General features: G+C 43.3%; 1 protein-coding gene across 1 annotated transcript; it reads left to right on the top strand.

The window, feature by feature from the left end:
• The first annotated feature begins 210 nt into the window (after positions 1-210).
• On the top strand, positions 211-15465 carry LOC136369348 (myosin-1B-like). The gene is made up of 38 exons (XM_066332130.1): positions 211-449; positions 535-678; positions 776-932; positions 1249-1276; positions 1375-1489; positions 1569-1661; positions 2642-2705; positions 2896-2994; positions 3097-3200; positions 3277-3415; positions 4049-4167; positions 4267-4416; positions 5115-5285; positions 5440-5749; positions 5844-5929; positions 6426-6513; positions 6602-6719; positions 6877-7000; positions 7080-7216; positions 7318-7573; positions 8367-8609; positions 8800-8976; positions 9065-9210; positions 9298-9388; positions 9477-9866; positions 10103-10229; positions 10329-10447; positions 10713-10909; positions 11296-11479; positions 11566-11731; positions 11903-12027; positions 12172-12480; positions 13221-13424; positions 13766-13891; positions 13986-14156; positions 14244-14348; positions 14487-14582; positions 15176-15465. The coding sequence occupies exons 1-38, from the start codon at positions 246-248 to the stop codon at positions 15326-15328; spliced, it is 5835 nt and encodes a 1944-aa protein (XP_066188227.1). The 5' UTR covers positions 211-245; the 3' UTR covers positions 15329-15465.
• The last annotated feature ends 3232 nt before the right edge of the window (positions 15466-18697 follow it).

Here is an 18697-nt window from a genome sequence, read left to right as displayed (position 1 = left end):
AGTATAAGCCAAATAATCTTACAAAGTATAATTTTGACGTTTTCCATAAATATTGAATTGCACCAATGCAAAAAAATCACAATTGCTTCCTAAAATCTACAAGCAGTATTAATATAGTTTCTTTTTTTTTCACAATCTCGAATTTTCTTCTCCTAACAAGTGCTTACTTTTGGGCAAATTTGAGCAACATATCTGCTCTTCCACAGTGTTCTCTGCTCTGGCAAGCATCCCCATAGAGTGCAGCCATGTCGTCGGATTCTGAGATGGCCATCTTTGGGGAGGCTGCTCCTTACCTCCGAAAATCAGAGAAGGAGAGGATTGAGGCGCAGAACAAACCTTTTGATGCCAAGTCATCTGTCTTCGTGGTACATGCAAAGGAGTCCTTTGTGAAAGGGACAATCACGAGCAGGGAAACAGGCAAAGTCACTGTCAAGACTGAAGGGGGAGAGGTGAGTCAGAAACAAGGCTGAAGGACAATATTCGATCCCCACTCTGGATTCTTAGCTGACATGTGTATCCTTCTTCCTCTGACAGACCTTGACTGTGAAGGATGACCAGATCTACTCTATGAACCCTCCCAAGTATGATAAAATCGAGGACATGGCCATGATGACCCACCTGCACGAACCCGCTGTGCTGTACAACCTCAAAGAGCGTTACGCAGCCTGGATGATCTACGTAAGTGGCAGCAGCAGCCGCAGCTTCCTTTGGGCAGCCTGAGGAGCTGCTGGGCCAGGCTCAGGGGAAGCCAACGTGCTGTGTCCCTTCCTCACAGACCTACTCGGGTCTCTTCTGCGTCACTGTCAACCCCTACAAGTGGCTGCCGGTGTACAACCCCGAGGTGGTGTTGGCCTACCGAGGCAAGAAGCGCCAGGAGGCCCCTCCACACATCTTCTCCATCTCTGACAACGCCTATCAGTTCATGCTGACTGGTGAGTGACTCTGTCTGTCTCACAGGCATTGGAACAATAAATTCTCTGGAGGGATACTCTGTCTCAGCAAAGTGAAGAGACTTTTTCAAAGCTGTCTTGCTTCTGACACACACATCTGTTGTGGGATTTACTATCTTCATACCATTGTTTCTATTTCTTTAAATGAAAGACACCTCTGCACTCAAAGTGATGTGCTTTGGAGGTTTGCGTGTTTAAGTCAAGCTGACATCAGGCCAAACAAACTTACATGACTATGTTTCATTCTTTCTCTGTTGCCCATTGAGTTTTGATTTCTGTATTTCTGCCTTGTTCACAGATCGGGAGAACCAGTCCATCCTGATCACGTACGTACACCCCCTGTGCGGGTCCCTGCGGGGCTGCCCGGGGCCAGGGGACCTCCTGCCTGACCACACACCCTCTGCTTCTCCCTTGGCTTTGGCAGCGGAGAATCCGGGGCCGGGAAGACTGTCAACACAAAGCGTGTCATCCAGTACTTTGCAACAATTGCAGCCAGTGGGGACAAGAAGAAGGAGGAGCAGACCTCAGGCAAAATGCAGGTGAGATCTCAGGGCTAGGAACCTGCAACTATTCAATTTCTTGATGAGCTCGATCATGACAAGAAGACTTCTGTTTTAGGGGACACTTGAGGATCAAATCATCAGTGCCAACCCACTGCTGGAGGCCTTTGGAAATGCCAAGACCGTGAGGAACGACAACTCCTCACGCTTTGTGAGTTGCTTATCAAAATAATTCCTTTAACGAGGTAAATAGGAGTTTATGTCAGTCAATCTTTTCTCTTGCTCAGGCATTATGTTTTCAAGAGTAAAACTGAATTTTCTTACCATGGCTTTGACACTTATCCTAAAGATTATTCTCCCGATTTCAAAACAAAAACAAAAATACTTTTTTTTTAGATTAAAATGCAAGTAAGAATACCAGGTCATGTGTTCTTTGTCCTAGAACATATTATAATGATATAAATACATTTTTTCTACTTACATTTCTATTCTTCTTCTAAGACACAGACAGAGTTGGAGTTGGAGGAAGAAAAGGGGGATGAGTCTAGAAGAGATGGGAAAGAAAGAACAAAAAGAAAGAAAGAAAGAAAGAAAGAAAGAAAGAAAGAAAGAAAGAAAGAAAGAAAGAAAGAAAGAAAGAAAGAAAGAAAGAAAGAAAGAAAGAAAGAAAGAAAGAAAGAAAAGAAAGAAAGAAAGAAAGAAAGAAAGAAAGAAAGAAAAAGAAAGAAAGAAAGAAATAGAAAGAAAGAAAAAGAAAGAAATTAGTTTTCTAATTTAGTAATATATTTTTTGTATTTCACAATTAATTAATCAGAAGTGAAATTGTTTATTAGATCACAATTCAGATTTAAGCAGCTGAGCTACTTAAATTGCTATTTCTGTATAATTTCTGTATCATTCTGCTCTCTGTGTGCAGGATATAGTTAGAATAATTTGTCTAATAAATTTCACACATTCCTTCACATTTGTACACTCAACATACATAAAATACAGTTGTGCCAGTGCTGATTATTTTCACTGTCAAAAATGAAAGACAACTTTATGTTAATGGTGGAAATACAACTGACTTTAAGAAAATGTCTGCTTTAAGAAAAGCAGAAATCGAATGCCCAGTGGAATAAATGACAAAATTTTTCATTTCAGATACACTTTTTATGCTGTAAATCTTGAAACACTTTTATTCCTTTAAAGGGAAAATTCATCAGAATCCATTTTGGTGCCACAGGAAAACTGGCTTCTGCAGATATTGAAACATGTAAGACATTTTCCTGAGCAGTTCAAAATCCATCCATTCTCCCATGTATGCATATAACGTATTTTCACCCTACCATCTATACTGCTTTCCCTGTTTTCTTCCCATCTTCTCTTTACATTTTTTTTTCTTTCTTTCTTTATTTTTTCCCTCTTTCTGTTTCATCTTGTTTCTAACTAAATTTTCCCTCCAGATCTGCTGGAGAAGTCCAGAGTCACTTTCCAGCTAAAGGCGGAAAGGAGCTACCACATCTTTTATCAGATCATGTCCAACAAGAAGCCAGAGCTCATTGGTAGGAAGAATTACTAACTTGGAGGAAGATTGCTGAATATCAGCTCACACTATTAGTTGCTTGACTAAACTAAGCCCGCATGATCCATCCTCTTATTTCCAGACATGCTCCTCATCACCACCAACCCATATGACTACCAATTTGTGAGTCAAGGTGAGATCACTGTCGCCAGCATTAATGACCAGGAGGAGCTGATGGCTACAGATGTAAGTAGCAATTCAGAGTATTGTAACTATTTTCATCTCCTAGGCAAAGCTTTTATTTTACTTTTCCTATTGCCAGAGTGCCATTGACATCCTGGGCTTCAGTGCTGATGAGAAAACAGCCATCTACAAGCTGACAGGGGCTGTCATGCACTATGGGAACCTGAAGTTCAAGCAGAAACAACGAGAGGAGCAGGCAGAGCCTGATGGCACTGAAGGTACCAGCAAAATCTATGGCTGATGTGCTAGAAATATAAGTGGCAACAATAATTCAGTATTTAGAAGATGAAGTAGAAATGTGTTTATTTGACATGGTACATAGGTATGAAACTGCCATCCAAAGTACGCTCTTTCTTCAACTACTGCTCATCATTTTCTGCACTAGCAACTGAATATATGTCCAAAAATCTCTCCTGAGGTACCACTCTGAATTAACATAACTTGCTCAGTGTACTCAGACCCACTGAGAAAGAAAAGGTTTTTTTAAAAAAAAATTGTGTCTGCTTGATAGTTAAAGAAAATAGAGACATTATGTTCAGTTATAGAACTTCTACTTCATAAATCAATTTTTTGGCAAAATTACTCATGAATCCCAGGATTAATTTTTAATAAATCTAGATGTTTCTGTGAAGGCTTTTAAAGACACATAGCCTTTAGAAGTACTGCTCTGTAAAACATTCAATGTAAAGATGACTTCATTTGAATAATTATGTCATGGCTCCTCTGAGATCTAATAAGCAAAATTTAATCACAAGAACATTAAATATTGTGACTCTTTTGAAAAGGGTACATCACTCAAAGTGCTGCATGTCTTTCTAGCCTTAATTTTTCTATCTTGTCCTTGTACTTAGTTGCTGACAAGGCTGCCTACCTGATGGGTCTGAACTCAGCAGACTTGCTCAAGGCCCTCTGCTACCCCCGAGTCAAAGTAGGGAATGAATACGTGACTAAGGGCCAAACTGTGCAGCAGGTAACAACAAAAAGTCAGTAACTGGGAACCTCTGACTTCAATCACTTACTATTTGCTCTGGATATTGTATTTCTTCTGCTTCATTCTCCTTTGGTTTAGGTGTACAATTCAGTGGGTGCCCTGGCAAAGGCTGTCTATGAGAAGATGTTCCTGTGGATGGTTGTTCGCATCAACGAGCAGCTGGACACGAAGCAACCCAGGCAGTACTTCATTGGTGTCCTGGACATTGCTGGCTTTGAGATCTTTGATGTAAGGATTTCAGGTTTGAGGGCTGCTTTTGATGAGAAGGATTGTTATATCAGAGGACTTGCAAGTACTATTCCTCTGAAGGTTTAACATGTTAGTCATTTGTGATTTTATGCAGAAAAAACCCCAGTCATTTTGTTTTATAGCAGAAAACAAAATCCTCAAAAGCTCTGTCAGTACATGCAGAGAGTCATGTTTTTTATGCAGAAACAGGAAATAAAATTTTATATGCTGCGATATTACAACTGTTTGATGTTAATTCTAAAGATTAAACAACCCAAAATAATTCCAGTCAATTTATGGAAGGGCTTTTGGACAACTAGAAGATGCATTGGCAAATATATAATAAGTTAAAGATGTTCAAATTGTTTAAAGAACCAAGGAATGAATAGTTATGTGTTTAATCAGAGGTATCAAAAGTTTTCAATTTGGAGACAAGAGCATGCACTCACCTTTTTTGCTGAATAAAACAATGCCAAAGTATTTTATTAATTTTAGAAGATTCACTCTGAAAAACAATCCCTCTTTTTCATTATGTAGGCGTTTCTTCCTAGGCTGTATATAGGTTCTGTTATGGTGGGGTCCTGATAATACAGTTGTGTTTTAACTGGGGAGATTTATAAAGGGTGGGGGAGAATGATGAAGAACTGGGCATATTAATGAGGGTTGGTTTTTGTGTTGTTTTTTTTTTCACTGAGCAGTTCAACAGCCTGGAGCAGCTGTGCATCAACTTCACCAATGAGAAACTGCAACAGTTCTTCAACCACCACATGTTCGTGCTGGAGCAGGAGGAGTACAAGAAGGAGGGCATTGAATGGACATTCATAGATTTTGGGATGGACCTGGCTGCCTGCATTGAGCTCATTGAGAAGGTGTGTTTTTAATAATTTAACTCACTCAGAAATAAATTTTCGTATGGCAAAGTTTGTTTTTCAGCTTCCTATCTTTTACTACATTTTCTTTGAGGCCAAGCAATAATCATATATACTACAGACATTCTCTCTTGTTTATTGAACTATCTTCCAGCCCATGGGCATCTTCTCCATCCTGGAAGAGGAGTGCATGTTCCCCAAGGCAACTGACACCTCTTTCAAGAACAAGCTCTATGACCAGCACTTGGGCAAGTCCAGCAACTTCCAGAAGCCCAAGCCTGCCAAAGGCAAGGCTGAGGCCCACTTCTCCCTGGTGCACTATGCTGGCACAGTGGACTACAACATCACTGGCTGGCTGGAGAAGAACAAGGACCCTCTGAATGAAACTGTCATTGGGCTGTACCAGAAATCATCTGTGAAGACCCTGGCTTTACTCTTTGCTTCTTATGGTGGAGCAGAAGCAGGTTATTTTTCTAAGTTTTCTTTTTAAACATTTGGGATATGTAAACATGCAATAAAGAGAGGTTGTGTTGAAAAAGTTTTTTTTTTCTTTTTAAGAGGCTAGTGGTGGTGGTGCTGGCGGTGGCAAAAAGGGAGGCAAGAAGAAGGGTTCTTCCTTCCAGACTGTCTCAGCTCTTTTCAGGGTAAAGTATGGATTCATTTTCTATACAGTGACATTAATATAGTCTCAAAACTGACCTAAATACACTAAGGCTTGTATTTTGGCATTGGTTTTCTAAAGAAGCAATACAAAGTATGAAGTGCCTTTCATTTACTGCTCAAATTTAGGATTCAGTGTTCATTTGATTCTCTGAATTTCTTACAAAAATTCAATCCTGTTTTTTGTGGAAAAAAAAATCAGAATCTGTTATGCAATATAAAAATGTGTCCCCAAAAAGCTTGTGTTAAAATATTTATAGAGTATTGTTTTACTTCCTCCAAATTAAGATGAAGAATTTTAAACATTTTTGAATGAGAATACTTTTCAATAAAAAGTATACAGAAGGTTTGATTAGATCTAAACTTTGAATTTGAAAGCTTCTCTCTCTTAAGATTTGTTATATTAATTCCTTGGCTTCTACGTCCAAAGTACGCAGAAGTAAATTTCTTTCATGTAACTTACTATGCATAATCCTATAGGAGAATCTCAACAAGCTGATGACCAATCTGCGGAGCACTCACCCCCATTTTGTGCGCTGTATCATCCCCAATGAGACCAAAACACCTGGTAAGATGCTCAAGCAGAAAGATCCTGGCTCTGATACATCCATACCCCTCTGCCATCTGTGCCATTCATTTGTGCTCTGCATTGCCAGGGGCCATGGAGCACGAGCTGGTGCTGCACCAGCTGCGCTGTAATGGCGTGCTGGAAGGGATCAGGATTTGCAGGAAGGGGTTCCCCAGCAGAGTCCTCTATGCTGACTTCAAACAGAGGTAAGAGCATGGAGATTGCCAGCATCATTAAAAGCCATGTTGGTTCATTCATGGGTCCATTTAGGCTGTGCACTGTTTTCAAAACTACTTGTGGGCTTTAGTGGCTACTGTGTGTTGCGTGGAAAAAAAATAGCCTCATCTTCCTGTAATTCCACAGATACAAGGTGCTTAATGCCAGTGCCATCCCCGAGGGACAGTTCATCGATAGCAAGAAGGCTTCTGAGAAGCTCCTTGGCTCAATCGATGTGGACCACACCCAGTACAAATTTGGACACACCAAGGTACAAACCCCTCCATTCACTGTCTGCCTGGGCTTTGCTGTACCTGACAGTGATGTGCTGCAACATTCTCTCTCTCCAGGTGTTCTTCAAGGCTGGGCTGCTGGGGCTCCTGGAGGAGATGAGGGATGAGAAGCTGGCACAGCTCATCACCCGCACCCAGGCTAGATGCAGGGGCTTCCTGATGAGAGTGGAGTACCAGAGAATGGTAGAACGGAGGTACAGCTTCCTCTTCTTCAGTCAAAGTCACTTTGCTCATGGGAAAGTGTTGACACTCGTCAGACTGTGAACATTCATTGTACATTTTAATTATGCCTCAGGGAATCCATCTTCTGCATCCAGTACAACATTCGTGCATTCATGAATGTCAAACACTGGCCATGGATGAAGCTGTTCTTCAAGATCAAGCCCTTGCTGAAGAGTGCAGAGTCTGAGAAGGAAATGGCCAACATGAAGGAAGAGTTTGAGAAAACCAAGGAAGAGCTTGCAAAGTCTGAGGCAAAGCGGAAGGAGCTGGAGGAGAAAATGGTGAAACTGGTGCAGGAGAAAAATGACCTGCAGCTCCAAGTGCAGGCTGTAAGTAACATTTTTCTATACTTTTATGAGTAAATAAGACCTAACTCTTCCTTCGTGGACTGTAGATTACATACTAAACTTTCTAAATACTTTAGGCCTAGTACCATGTAACTAAAGGTAAGATTAAGGCCACATTCTTCACTAAATCTTCCTATTGCAAACTGAAGTTTAAAAAGTATGAGTTTTTAGTTTTCATACCTACATGTGTCCCTCTGAGTTCTTAAAGACATATGAGAGACATTATGTCAGACATAAAGCCTTATTGTAGTCACTGTGGTGTATCTAGTAGAGTAGAGACAGTAGTTTGATTGACCTACTACTCTGCCTTAACTCAGTTGTCAAAATGAAGAGCTGAATACCATTTCTTATAACAGATCTCACCTCACCTCCTGTACCTACTACTCCCAGAAGACACAGATGCCCATTAAAACTTACAAAACAAGCAGCATCTCCATATGTCTCTTGGCCTTCAGAACCATAAAAAACATTTTGTTCTTACCCTTGAGTTGAAATGTCTATTTCAGGGAAGGATAAATCTTATTCTATTATCCACTGAAAGCACTGGCTGAATATAAAGCTACTAATCAGAGTTTCAAATATTCCCTTGGTGTTAGAGCTGTATTAACAATGCAAAAGGTCCAACAAGAAGAAAACTAACTAAAAACTTATTCTAGATTCATAGCTTGTAACGTAATGGCACGGCATGTTTTTCCGCAAAAGTAAGTCTGTAAGTCTTACCAATTCACATTGATTCCTTCAGTATTAAATAATATTTCATGTATTTTCCCACCAGGAAGCTGATGCTTTGGCTGATGCTGAGGAAAGATGTGACCAGCTCATCAAAACCAAAATACAGCTGGAAGCCAAAGTCAAGGAGGTGACTGAAAGGGCTGAGGATGAAGAAGAAATTAATGCAGAGTTGACAGCCAAGAAGAGGAAACTGGAGGATGAATGTTCAGAGCTGAAGAAAGATATTGATGACCTTGAGCTAACACTAGCCAAGGTGGAGAAGGAAAAACATGCCACTGAAAACAAGGTAAACACATTGGCAGTCACATAAAGGGCCAGGACATTACAGACCCTCAGAGTAAGACGCAACTTACCAAAAGACATGGTGGCTTTGGAAAATCTTGAGCTGGGCTTCTCTGAGCATCCAAGAGATAAATGAAATACAAAACCAGTGAGCATGTTTTCTTCCAAATTTTAAAACATGCTTATATTTGTAGGTGAAAAACCTGACGGAGGAGATGGCAGCTCTGGACGAGACCATTGCCAAGCTGACAAAAGAGAAGAAAGCCCTCCAAGAGGCCCATCAACAGACCCTGGATGACCTGCAGGCAGAGGAGGACAAAGTCAATACTCTGACCAAAGCCAAGATCAAGCTGGAACAGCAAGTGGATGATGTAAGCACACAGACATAGAGCAGGAACAGGACAGGTATGATGGAGCCTGACCTGGCTGGTAGAGCCCTGAGGGTCTTGTTGTGTTTAGCTGGAAGGGTCCCTGGAGCAAGAGAAGAAACTGCGCATGGACCTGGAGAGAGCTAAGAGGAAACTGGAAGGAGACCTGAAGCTGGCCCAGGACAGCATCATGGATTTGGAGAATGATAAGCAGCAGCTGGATGAGAAACTGAAGAAGTAAGTGTGACTCTGGGCTACCTGAGTGCTGGGTTGCAGCATATGTCTTTTCTCTTTGAGCGCTAACACGGTTCACTTGGTCCAAAGGAAAGACTTTGAAATCAGCCAGATCCAGAGCAAGATCGAGGATGAGCAAGCTCTGGGCATGCAACTTCAGAAGAAAATCAAGGAGCTGCAGGCAAGTCTCTGTTCCTTCCCCTCCCATGCTCAGGCTCAGCTCAGGCAGGAGGAGGGCACGGGTGTGAAGGGTCCCTGGTGTTGTGCAGGCCCGCATTGAGGAGCTGGAGGAGGAAATTGAGGCTGAGCGAACCTCTCGCGCTAAAGCAGAGAAGCATCGGGCTGACCTGTCCAGGGAGCTGGAGGAGATCAGCGAGCGCCTGGAAGAGGCAGGAGGGGCTACAGCAGCTCAGGTTGAGATGAACAAGAAGCGTGAGGCAGAATTCCAGAAGATGCGGCGTGACCTGGAAGAGGCCACGCTGCAGCACGAAGCCACGGCTGCCGCCCTGCGCAAGAAGCACGCGGACAGCACAGCTGAGCTGGGGGAGCAGATCGACAACCTGCAACGCGTGAAGCAGAAGCTGGAGAAGGAGAAGAGTGAGATGAAGATGGAGATTGATGACTTGGCCAGCAACATGGAGTCTGTCTCCAAAGCCAAGGTATAGAAAAACACTAAAACAACATGATAAAAATAATGTTGATGTGTATCCCTTAAAATTATGGCCAGGTCACCATCTAATTCCCTGTCTCTGTATGGAACTTGTTTCTAACCTTCTAACTCCAGAGAAGTCTGTAACTTGCCAGTCTGTTCATATTTTTCTGGTTAGAATCCTGCTATTCAGAAAAAACTGACATCTAGATATTAATCTTCTTTCATTTCCTGTCATCTCCACAGGCCAACCTGGAGAAAATGTGCCGCACACTGGAAGATCAGCTGAGTGAGATTAAAACCAAGGAAGAAGAACATCAGCGCATGATCAATGACCTCAATGCTCAAAGAGCTCGTCTGCAGACTGAAGCAGGTGAGAGATACTCTCATATGTTTTGGCATGACTCCTAAACCAGCTTTTTTGGGTCATAAATGACAATTAGAATGTCTTCCTATTTGTGTGCTTCCCCAGGTGAATTTTCACGCCAAGTAGATGAGAAAGATGCTCTGATTTCTCAGCTGTCAAGAGGCAAACAGGCTTTTACACAACAGATTGAGGAACTCAAAAGGCATCTGGAGGAAGAAATTAAGGTTATTCCTAATTTCTTACCACTGGCCACTGAGAACACTTGTGGCTCTACTCTGCCACTGGGGACAGAATTTGCTTAGGATGAGCCATCCTGGGGGAAGGGGTTTTTTTCTGCAATAAGTTTGAATAATGGGTTTTTTCCTTGAGGCTTACATTTGTCCTTTATCACAGTCTTCCAGCATTCATGTTTGGAATGTGAAATTAATTCATTTGAAGAGATTTCCTGGGATATTACCATGCCTTGACCCAACTCCACTTTCTGTCTAGGCCAAGAATGCCCTGGCCCATGCCCTGCAGTCTGCTCGCCACGACTGTGACTTGCTCCGGGAACAATATGAGGAGGAGCAGGAGGCCAAGGGGGAGCTGCAGCGAGCCCTGTCCAAGGCCAACAGTGAAGTGGCCCAATGGAGAACCAAATATGAGACGGACGCGATTCAGCGCACTGAGGAGCTCGAGGAGGCCAAGTATGTGGGGAGGCAGGATGGAAAGTGATGGGAGAAGACAGAGGGTGGTTGAGGGAAGCTGGAGTCTATGAGAGAGGGTTAAGGCAAGAGTGGGATGAAGGCAAGGATATACTCTCAATGAATAAAAAAGGAAGAGAGGGATGGAGAGAAAAAGAGAGAGATTGGAAGGAAAAACATAGACTTCAGGGCTAGAAGGGCTAAGACAGGCCTAATCTTCCATATGTGATCACAGAAGTTATAGATCTTGTTAGCTGCATGCACTCATGGATAATAAAAAACGCTGTGGAAAGCATTTGGATCAAAACCTCTGAAGTGACGAACTCATGACAGCAAAGAACCAATGCACTTGCACATTCAAATGAGGCACTGTACTTCTCTCCTTCCAGAAAGAAGCTGGCCCAGCGCCTGCAGGATGCAGAGGAACATGTTGAGGCTGTCAATGCCAAATGTGCCTCCCTGGAAAAGACAAAGCAGAGGCTGCAGAATGAAGTGGAGGACCTGATGATTGATGTGGAGAGATCCAATGCTGCCTGTGCTGCTCTGGATAAGAAGCAGAAGAACTTTGACAAGGTCTTTGGGCCTCCAGCACCAGCACTCCTGGCCACAGCATGGCCCCGTGATGGCCACAGCCTGACTCACACCCCGTTTCTCTCCAGATCCTGGCAGAATGGAAGCAGAAGTATGAGGAAACGCAGGCTGAGCTGGAGGCCTCGCAGAAGGAGTCGCGCTCTCTCAGCACGGAGCTGTTCAAGATGAAGAATGCCTATGAGGAGTCCCTGGACCACCTGGAAACAATGAAGCGGGAGAACAAGAACTTGCAGCGTAAGTCCCTGGCCCTCTGCTCCTTGCTGGCCTTGATCACTATCAGCCATTATCCCCATTCTTCATGGGTCTGTGCCTGCAGGTGTGCAGAGATGCCTGTCACCTTGGTGGGACAGGACCCTTCCCATTCTGCTCTGTGCCTGACCATGTTACTGATCATTGTTCCCACAGAGGAGATTTCTGACCTGACGGAGCAGATTGCAGAGGGAGGGAAGGCAATTCATGAGCTGGAGAAAGTCAAGAAGCAGATTGAGCAGGAGAAATCTGAAATCCAGGCTGCTCTGGAGGAAGCTGAGGTATGTGACCATAATCACTGACATCTGCAGTAAATAAATGTAGAAATAGGCCTGAAAAGGCCTGGGTTGTCCTCTCTTCTGGCAAGAGAGTGGAGATAGCTGAGATTTCTGAAAATATTTTTGATTCTGTGTCCACTTGTCCAGGCCTCCTTGGAACATGAGGAGGGGAAGATCCTGCGCCTGCAGCTTGAGCTCAACCAAGTGAAGTCCGAGATTGACAGGAAGATAGCAGAGAAAGATGAGGAGATTGACCAGATGAAGAGAAACCACCTCAGAATTGTGGACTCCATGCAGAGCACTCTGGATGCTGAGATCAGGAGCAGGAATGAAGCCCTGAGGCTGAAAAAGAAGATGGAAGGAGACCTCAATGAAATGGAGATCCAGCTGAGCCATGCCAATCGTGTGGCTGCAGAAGCACAGAAGAACCTGAGAAACACCCAGGCAGTTCTTAAGGTAAGTTACACTAAGAATTTGCACTTAAGGGTTTACTTTGTCCAATACTGGTTTTGCTGCAGTCCTCTACATATATTCCAGTCTCTTAATAACACTCCTTAATTGAAGAGTCTTGAACAGGATGCAATACTCAATATGAGGCCACACAAAGACTTAATAAAGCAGGAATTCAGTTCCAGCTCCGCCTTGGCTTTCGTAATCCCATTGCCACACATCCTGGCAGTATCTCTATATATTCTTCCAAGGACATTTGGCACTTGTTCTAACACGTCTGCTTTTCCTTCTTACACTTCAGCTTGACCTGAAGGTCCTTGCTCAGCCATGCTGATCTCCTGCCTCTCTTGCTTGTACTGTGCTTATACAACTGAATTGAGATCTCTTTCACTCTAGAAAATAACATTCTTAACTCTTTTTTCTTCTTCATTCTTAAGAGGAGTTGCTCAAAGCCTTCCATCCAGGAATTCCTTGAAAAACTCAACTTCAGCCTCCTAAAATTCAGGAATCTGACCTTACTTTCTGGCTGTCCCAGATCACCATGAATCAACTTCCTACAGACTTTTCTAATATAATGTGCATAGATGAACAATAAGTCCACATATACATGCATACCTATAATTATATGTATATTATACTGCCATAATAATAACTGGACTGGTGGCGATTGCCATTGTGCAACACTGCTGTGTTGTCTTATACTTTCTCTTTATTCTTCACCTTATAATCTCTTTATTCTCTTAAAGGACACTCAGATCCATCTGGATGATGCTCTCAGGACACAGGATGACCTGAAGGAGCAGGTGGCCATGGTGGAGCGCAGGGCAAACCTCCTGCAGGCTGAGATTGAGGAGCTCCGGGCAGCCCTGGAGCAGACAGAGCGCTCAAGGAAAGTAGCTGAGCAGGAGCTTCTGGATGCAAGTGAGAGAGTTCAGCTCCTCCACACTCAGGTTAGGTTCAAAATCCCATGGGCCTTTTTCTTCCCTTACAGATTTACTTCTGTGTAAAAGCCTCAATATACTCTTGTAATAGAATACTTTATCTGAACCAGTATTATTGCACTTCTACAAAGAAATGGATTAGGGAAAAATGAGTAGGATTGCATTAGGAGTCAAAAGAGCTGCTTCAAATTTCAATAATGCTCTGCTATCTAGCTGTCTATGACCTGACAAGATACATCAGGAAGATGTTGATATTAGATATTTAGAGGATAACTTTATATTGAAAGAGAAAATTTCTTCAATAATTGTTTTCTTTTGGAAATAACTGCACAAAATTTTATTGCCAACAGAACACCAGCCTGATTAACACCAAGAAGAAGCTGGAAACGGACATTGCCCAGATCCAGAGTGAAATGGAGGATACCATCCAGGAAGCCCGCAATGCTGAGGAGAAGGCCAAGAAGGCCATCACAGATGTGAGTTGGACACTCCTGGCATTGCTGATGGGGAATGTACTCTTCCCAAAATATCTCTACCCTCAAAATGGCTTTGACCTTTTGCTCTAATCAGGCAGCCATGATGGCAGAAGAGCTGAAGAAGGAGCAGGACACCAGTGCCCACCTGGAGAGGATGAAGAAGAACCTGGACCAGACGGTGAAGGACCTGCAGCTTCGTCTGGAAGAGGCTGAGCAGCTGGCTCTGAAGGGAGGGAAGAAGCAGATCCAGAAGCTGGAGGCCAGGGTGTGTAGGGCTGGGGTTGGGTGTGAGTGAGCGTGTCCTTGCAGAGACATTGTCAGGGAAGCTGCAGGGCTGGGCTTGTCCTTGCAGGTGCGGGAGCTGGAAGGGGAGGTTGATGCTGAGCAGAAGCGCAGCGCTGAAGCCGTGAAGGGTGTGCGCAAGTACGAGCGGAGGGTGAAGGAACTGACCTACCAGGTAAGGCAGGAGGAGACCGGCCTGACACCGTCTGCTCACAGCCAGGCACATTTTGCACACACCTTCCCCAAGTCTATATCACCATGAGTGATATAGAACTAAGAGTTGACTCTCTTTTCTGTTTGCCAACCACTTTAGTCTGAGGAAGACAGGAAGAATATTCTCAGGCTGCAGGATCTGGTGGATAAGCTGCAAATGAAAGTGAAATCCTACAAGAGACAAGCTGAGGAGGCTGTAAGTATTGCTTGGAGAAAGGGCAAAGGCCACATTCACTTGGGGCAGGACACACATTGAATGTGGCTGAATACCAGCAGAGGGGTGTGAAAGAAATTCCTGAGACACAACTGTCTTGGTCACACTGTTTTGCTATCATGTCCTGAGGCCTTGGTGAGCTCTGGGCACCCTGTGGTCAGGGACACTCTTTAAGGGAAGTTGTGCAGCCTGTTCCACACAGGAGGCCAGAGTAAACAAACCCAGGGGCCACACCCACTGACTGACAAGTTCCTGAATCTCTGCCAATAATCAGTAGCAGAAGGCTTCAGGGTCTTCTTAACACTGAAATATGTCGCACTGACAATTGGGCAGGAAGTAGTGGAAGGGTAAGTAGAGAAGTGATGAATTCAAGGGGTGAAATTGCTCCTCATTTGTGGCACAGTTCTGGTGAAGCTGTCTCAGTAGGGTCCTGAAAAGGCAAGGATGAGGAGCTCTGTGTGAGGCTGATGTGTCAGCAGTGGTGGGAGGCTGATGGAGATTTGCAAGGCTGACTTGCAGCAGGTATGGAACCCCTACCCTGGGCTCCTCACCACTGACTCCCTTTCCCCACACAGGAGGAGCTGTCCAATGTCAACCTGTCCAAGTTCCGCAAGATCCAGCACGAGCTGGAGGAAGCTGAGGAGCGGGCTGACATTGCAGAGTCACAGGTCAACAAGCTCCGAGCCAAGAGCAGGGAGATTGGCAAGAAAATAGGAGAGGAAGAGTGAGAATGTCATGAGGCAGCAAAGTGACCTGAGGGCTGCACAAAATGTGAGCCCTCTGTCACTTCCTTCTTCAAGTGTTCATAGCCATGTCAATGTGTAGACAATAAAGAGAATAGATTTCTTCGCATACACAGCAGAATCAGTGGTTTTGGTCATTACAATTCACTTCTGCAGTTACACAAGTTTGGGGCATTTTCAAATGAAATATTTATTTTACTTTAACCCTTGTGCAACAGTAGAGCCTTACTTATCCCATCTCCAGTGTTTCTCCACTGTGTCTTACTCCATTACCAAGGAGGGAATAAGACTAATTTAATTGCCGTACTGGAAGAGGATCAGGACAAAGGCAGGACAAGCACCTTTTCTCTCCTGGCAGAGAAAAAATGTTTTTGCCTCTGTGAGTTGTCTTTCTACATGTGTACAGTACTCAGAGGTTCTCACTGATGGTCCCATTGTCACTTGGACAAATTGTATTTAGAGGCAAGTTGCCGCATAAGTAAACATATGTCATCCAAAAAGCACTTACATGTCTCTGAGTCCTTATAGAGGAACTTAGGCAAGGACTGATGTGCTGCCTTAGAAAAAGGCAAGTGAAGGCCAGTAACTCTAGAAAGTGCCTTGTTACTGAGCAAATTTAAAGATCATACAGCCTTTGTAATAACTTCATCAATATGGTGTTAACGATCAGTTTCAAAGACAAACAAACAATGTATTATTTGGATAAGAGGATATTGCAGTGTCTTACATCCTCTGTGAGGCATAATAGCCAATATTAATACAATATGTTCCTGTTGTAAATGAAATTGAACTTAATGAACAGCTTGGTAGAAGTGTGAACAAGAGGATAACCACCAAGCAGTGTAACATGTAGAGCTACCAGAACAAGCTGGGAACAGCTGCACTTCTGTGTACTGAAATATATTAGCTTTTGTGCTAAGGAAAAATTAAGAGTACTGTACAAATACAAAAAGCTGTAGGAGCTTTTTTTCATCATGCAAGATAAGTCTTCAAGTAGAAATAATACTGAGAACAATGCAACTTGAAGGAAATCATAAAATCTAACACTTTACAGAGGTAAAAAAACATAGATAGCAATGACAAACTGTGTCATACCTGTCTGACTGTTGCAGCACTGGATAAGTGGAATGTAGATACCAACTGTATTTGGGCTGAACAGAGAAGAAACAAGACATCTACACAAGGTGTACTGTCTGAAGTCTTAAACACATGACAGGCGGTTTCCTGCAAGGCAAGAAGCAGTACTTAAAAAACACCTTTGTAGCAGTACTGGACCAGGTACATCACATAGCTGCCAAAGGCAGATTCTACATGCAGATTCCATTTTACTATTGCAAAGGAGACTTGGCTCCATCACACTACAGGAACATTTGTGGGTCTCTCAAGGTTCCTGGCTAGGTCTACACCCCTTTATTTACAGGGAGTGCTTCAAGGAGCTGTGAAACTGCTGGGGAAGAGAGCTGGAGTTGTTGGAAAGGAGATGATGAGAAAACAGCAGGAAGGAAGCATTTTGCACTGACCATAGCAGTCAGTGTGTTTGCAGCAACAGCATTCAGGACTGGGAGGTTCTTCTCCCAGATGCACTGAGGTTTACACCCATAGAATCCTTCCATGTTATAACTAAATATGGAAGTAGTTTTCTAGGCAGCAGTTAAATATATTAAAGGAAAAGATGACACCCTGTGTTGATTCTTGTGTCACTGTAAGTGATGCTCCTTAGAGACATCATCTCTATGGGTGAAGTTGTGAAATCTTCATCAGTGCCAGTGATACCTGGGCAACAAAGAAGGGAAATTACTCCTCTCCTTTTCCCTTCCCCCAATATACTCCTAAGAGACAGGTGGTATTCTTTATTTCCAGACAAACCCTTACCTGCCACACCTTGAAAGAAAGCTGGAGAATTTAAACAAACAAACCAACAAACAACCCCAAAACATAATTCAAAAATCAGTGTGTTGCAGCTGTGGCTCATTGAAAACATGGAGAAGTATTTCCAGCTCTATTTGTACCTTTTTAAACCTGCTGACAGACTAAAAAATACCACGACAACTTTGGGGACCATATTTCAATGCCAAAACCCCTGTTCCCTTTGGACAATATTACAAACACCCTCCAAAAGGAACAAGCTGCTCTGACTGTGGAAGAATCAGGATGCACTTGAAGCACCTGAAACTCTTGGGGCTCCTCTCTCACCTGTAAGAAATTATGGCCCGAGGATTTGTTACTAATGCTCAGCTGATGAAAGATGACATTGCAGGTTCCATAAGAGACAAAACCTTGGGCCAGAATTCCAAGTGCACAGGTGGGAGAGGGAGAGAAATCACACACACTGCACTGTGCTGACCTGACCTGGCCTTGCCACCTGGAAAGCATGGCTGGAGACTCTTTGGAATCAGAGTGGAATATTAAAGGGATGAGTAAGGAAACCCAATTTCTCCTCACTTTTGATTTGCTGCCTTGGCTGGAGGACAGGAGTCCTTTTGCATCAACACACTATTTCTGGAGTCAGGCTGCTTGTGATATAAAATGTGCTGATGCACAGGTAACTGATCTTGGGCCCATAACAGGCCTAAAGAAACAACTCTCAGAGAAGGTTTAAAATAGATGCAGCTGATGAAGCTCCACAAGAGCTGCTGCTCCATGTGGACTCTGGAATTCTCTGACCTTCAAAAGCTTGGGCATGGACAACTGTGTCTCCTGGGCATAAAAGCATCAGCACTTTAATAGGCACTTGGACATTATATGTGAGTCATACCTCATCATCCTTTCTTTTTCTTTTCCTGGTACACGCTGGCCTTTTTTTCTTTCTAATACTGAACTTTGAACACTGATTTCTGTTATTTCTGCTTCACTTTACAACATCTCAGTCATTTCCAGGCACTAATCCTCTTCCCATTGGCTTCTCAGTCTTTCCACCCTACTCATCTTCTGTGTAACTGAAGCTCCTGTGTGTGGTGAAAAAAGTATCCTCTACATCACTCTCATATTATTTAGACCACTGCTCAGATGTCATCCTCTCATGTTTGCTCTGCTGGTAGAAGAAAAATTATTAGCTAACGCTGATGCACTTTCAAGAACTGTTTATCCTGACATTCCAGGTCACAGCTTTCACCTTCCTCTGCTTAGTGAAATGACACCTTCCCCTTAACTGCAGATAATCTGCGACTGCAGCTTTTCAGGAAGCCACTTGGGGTCCACACTGAAAAAGGATGGCATCACCTTTACGAACATGTAACTCACAACAGTCCATACCAGGAAAAGCAACTACTTAGATTTCTGTGAACTGAAGCAAGATCACAAGCATAGTAACCACAAGGACTAGAAGAACAGAACTTGAAGAGTGAAAAGCCAGCA

The sequence above is a fragment of the Sylvia atricapilla genome, chromosome 18 (assembly GCF_009819655.1).
Source record: "Sylvia atricapilla isolate bSylAtr1 chromosome 18, bSylAtr1.pri, whole genome shotgun sequence".
NCBI lineage: Eukaryota > Metazoa > Chordata > Aves > Passeriformes > Sylviidae > Sylvia > Sylvia atricapilla.
This window is presented reverse-complemented; position numbering and strand designations above follow the sequence as displayed.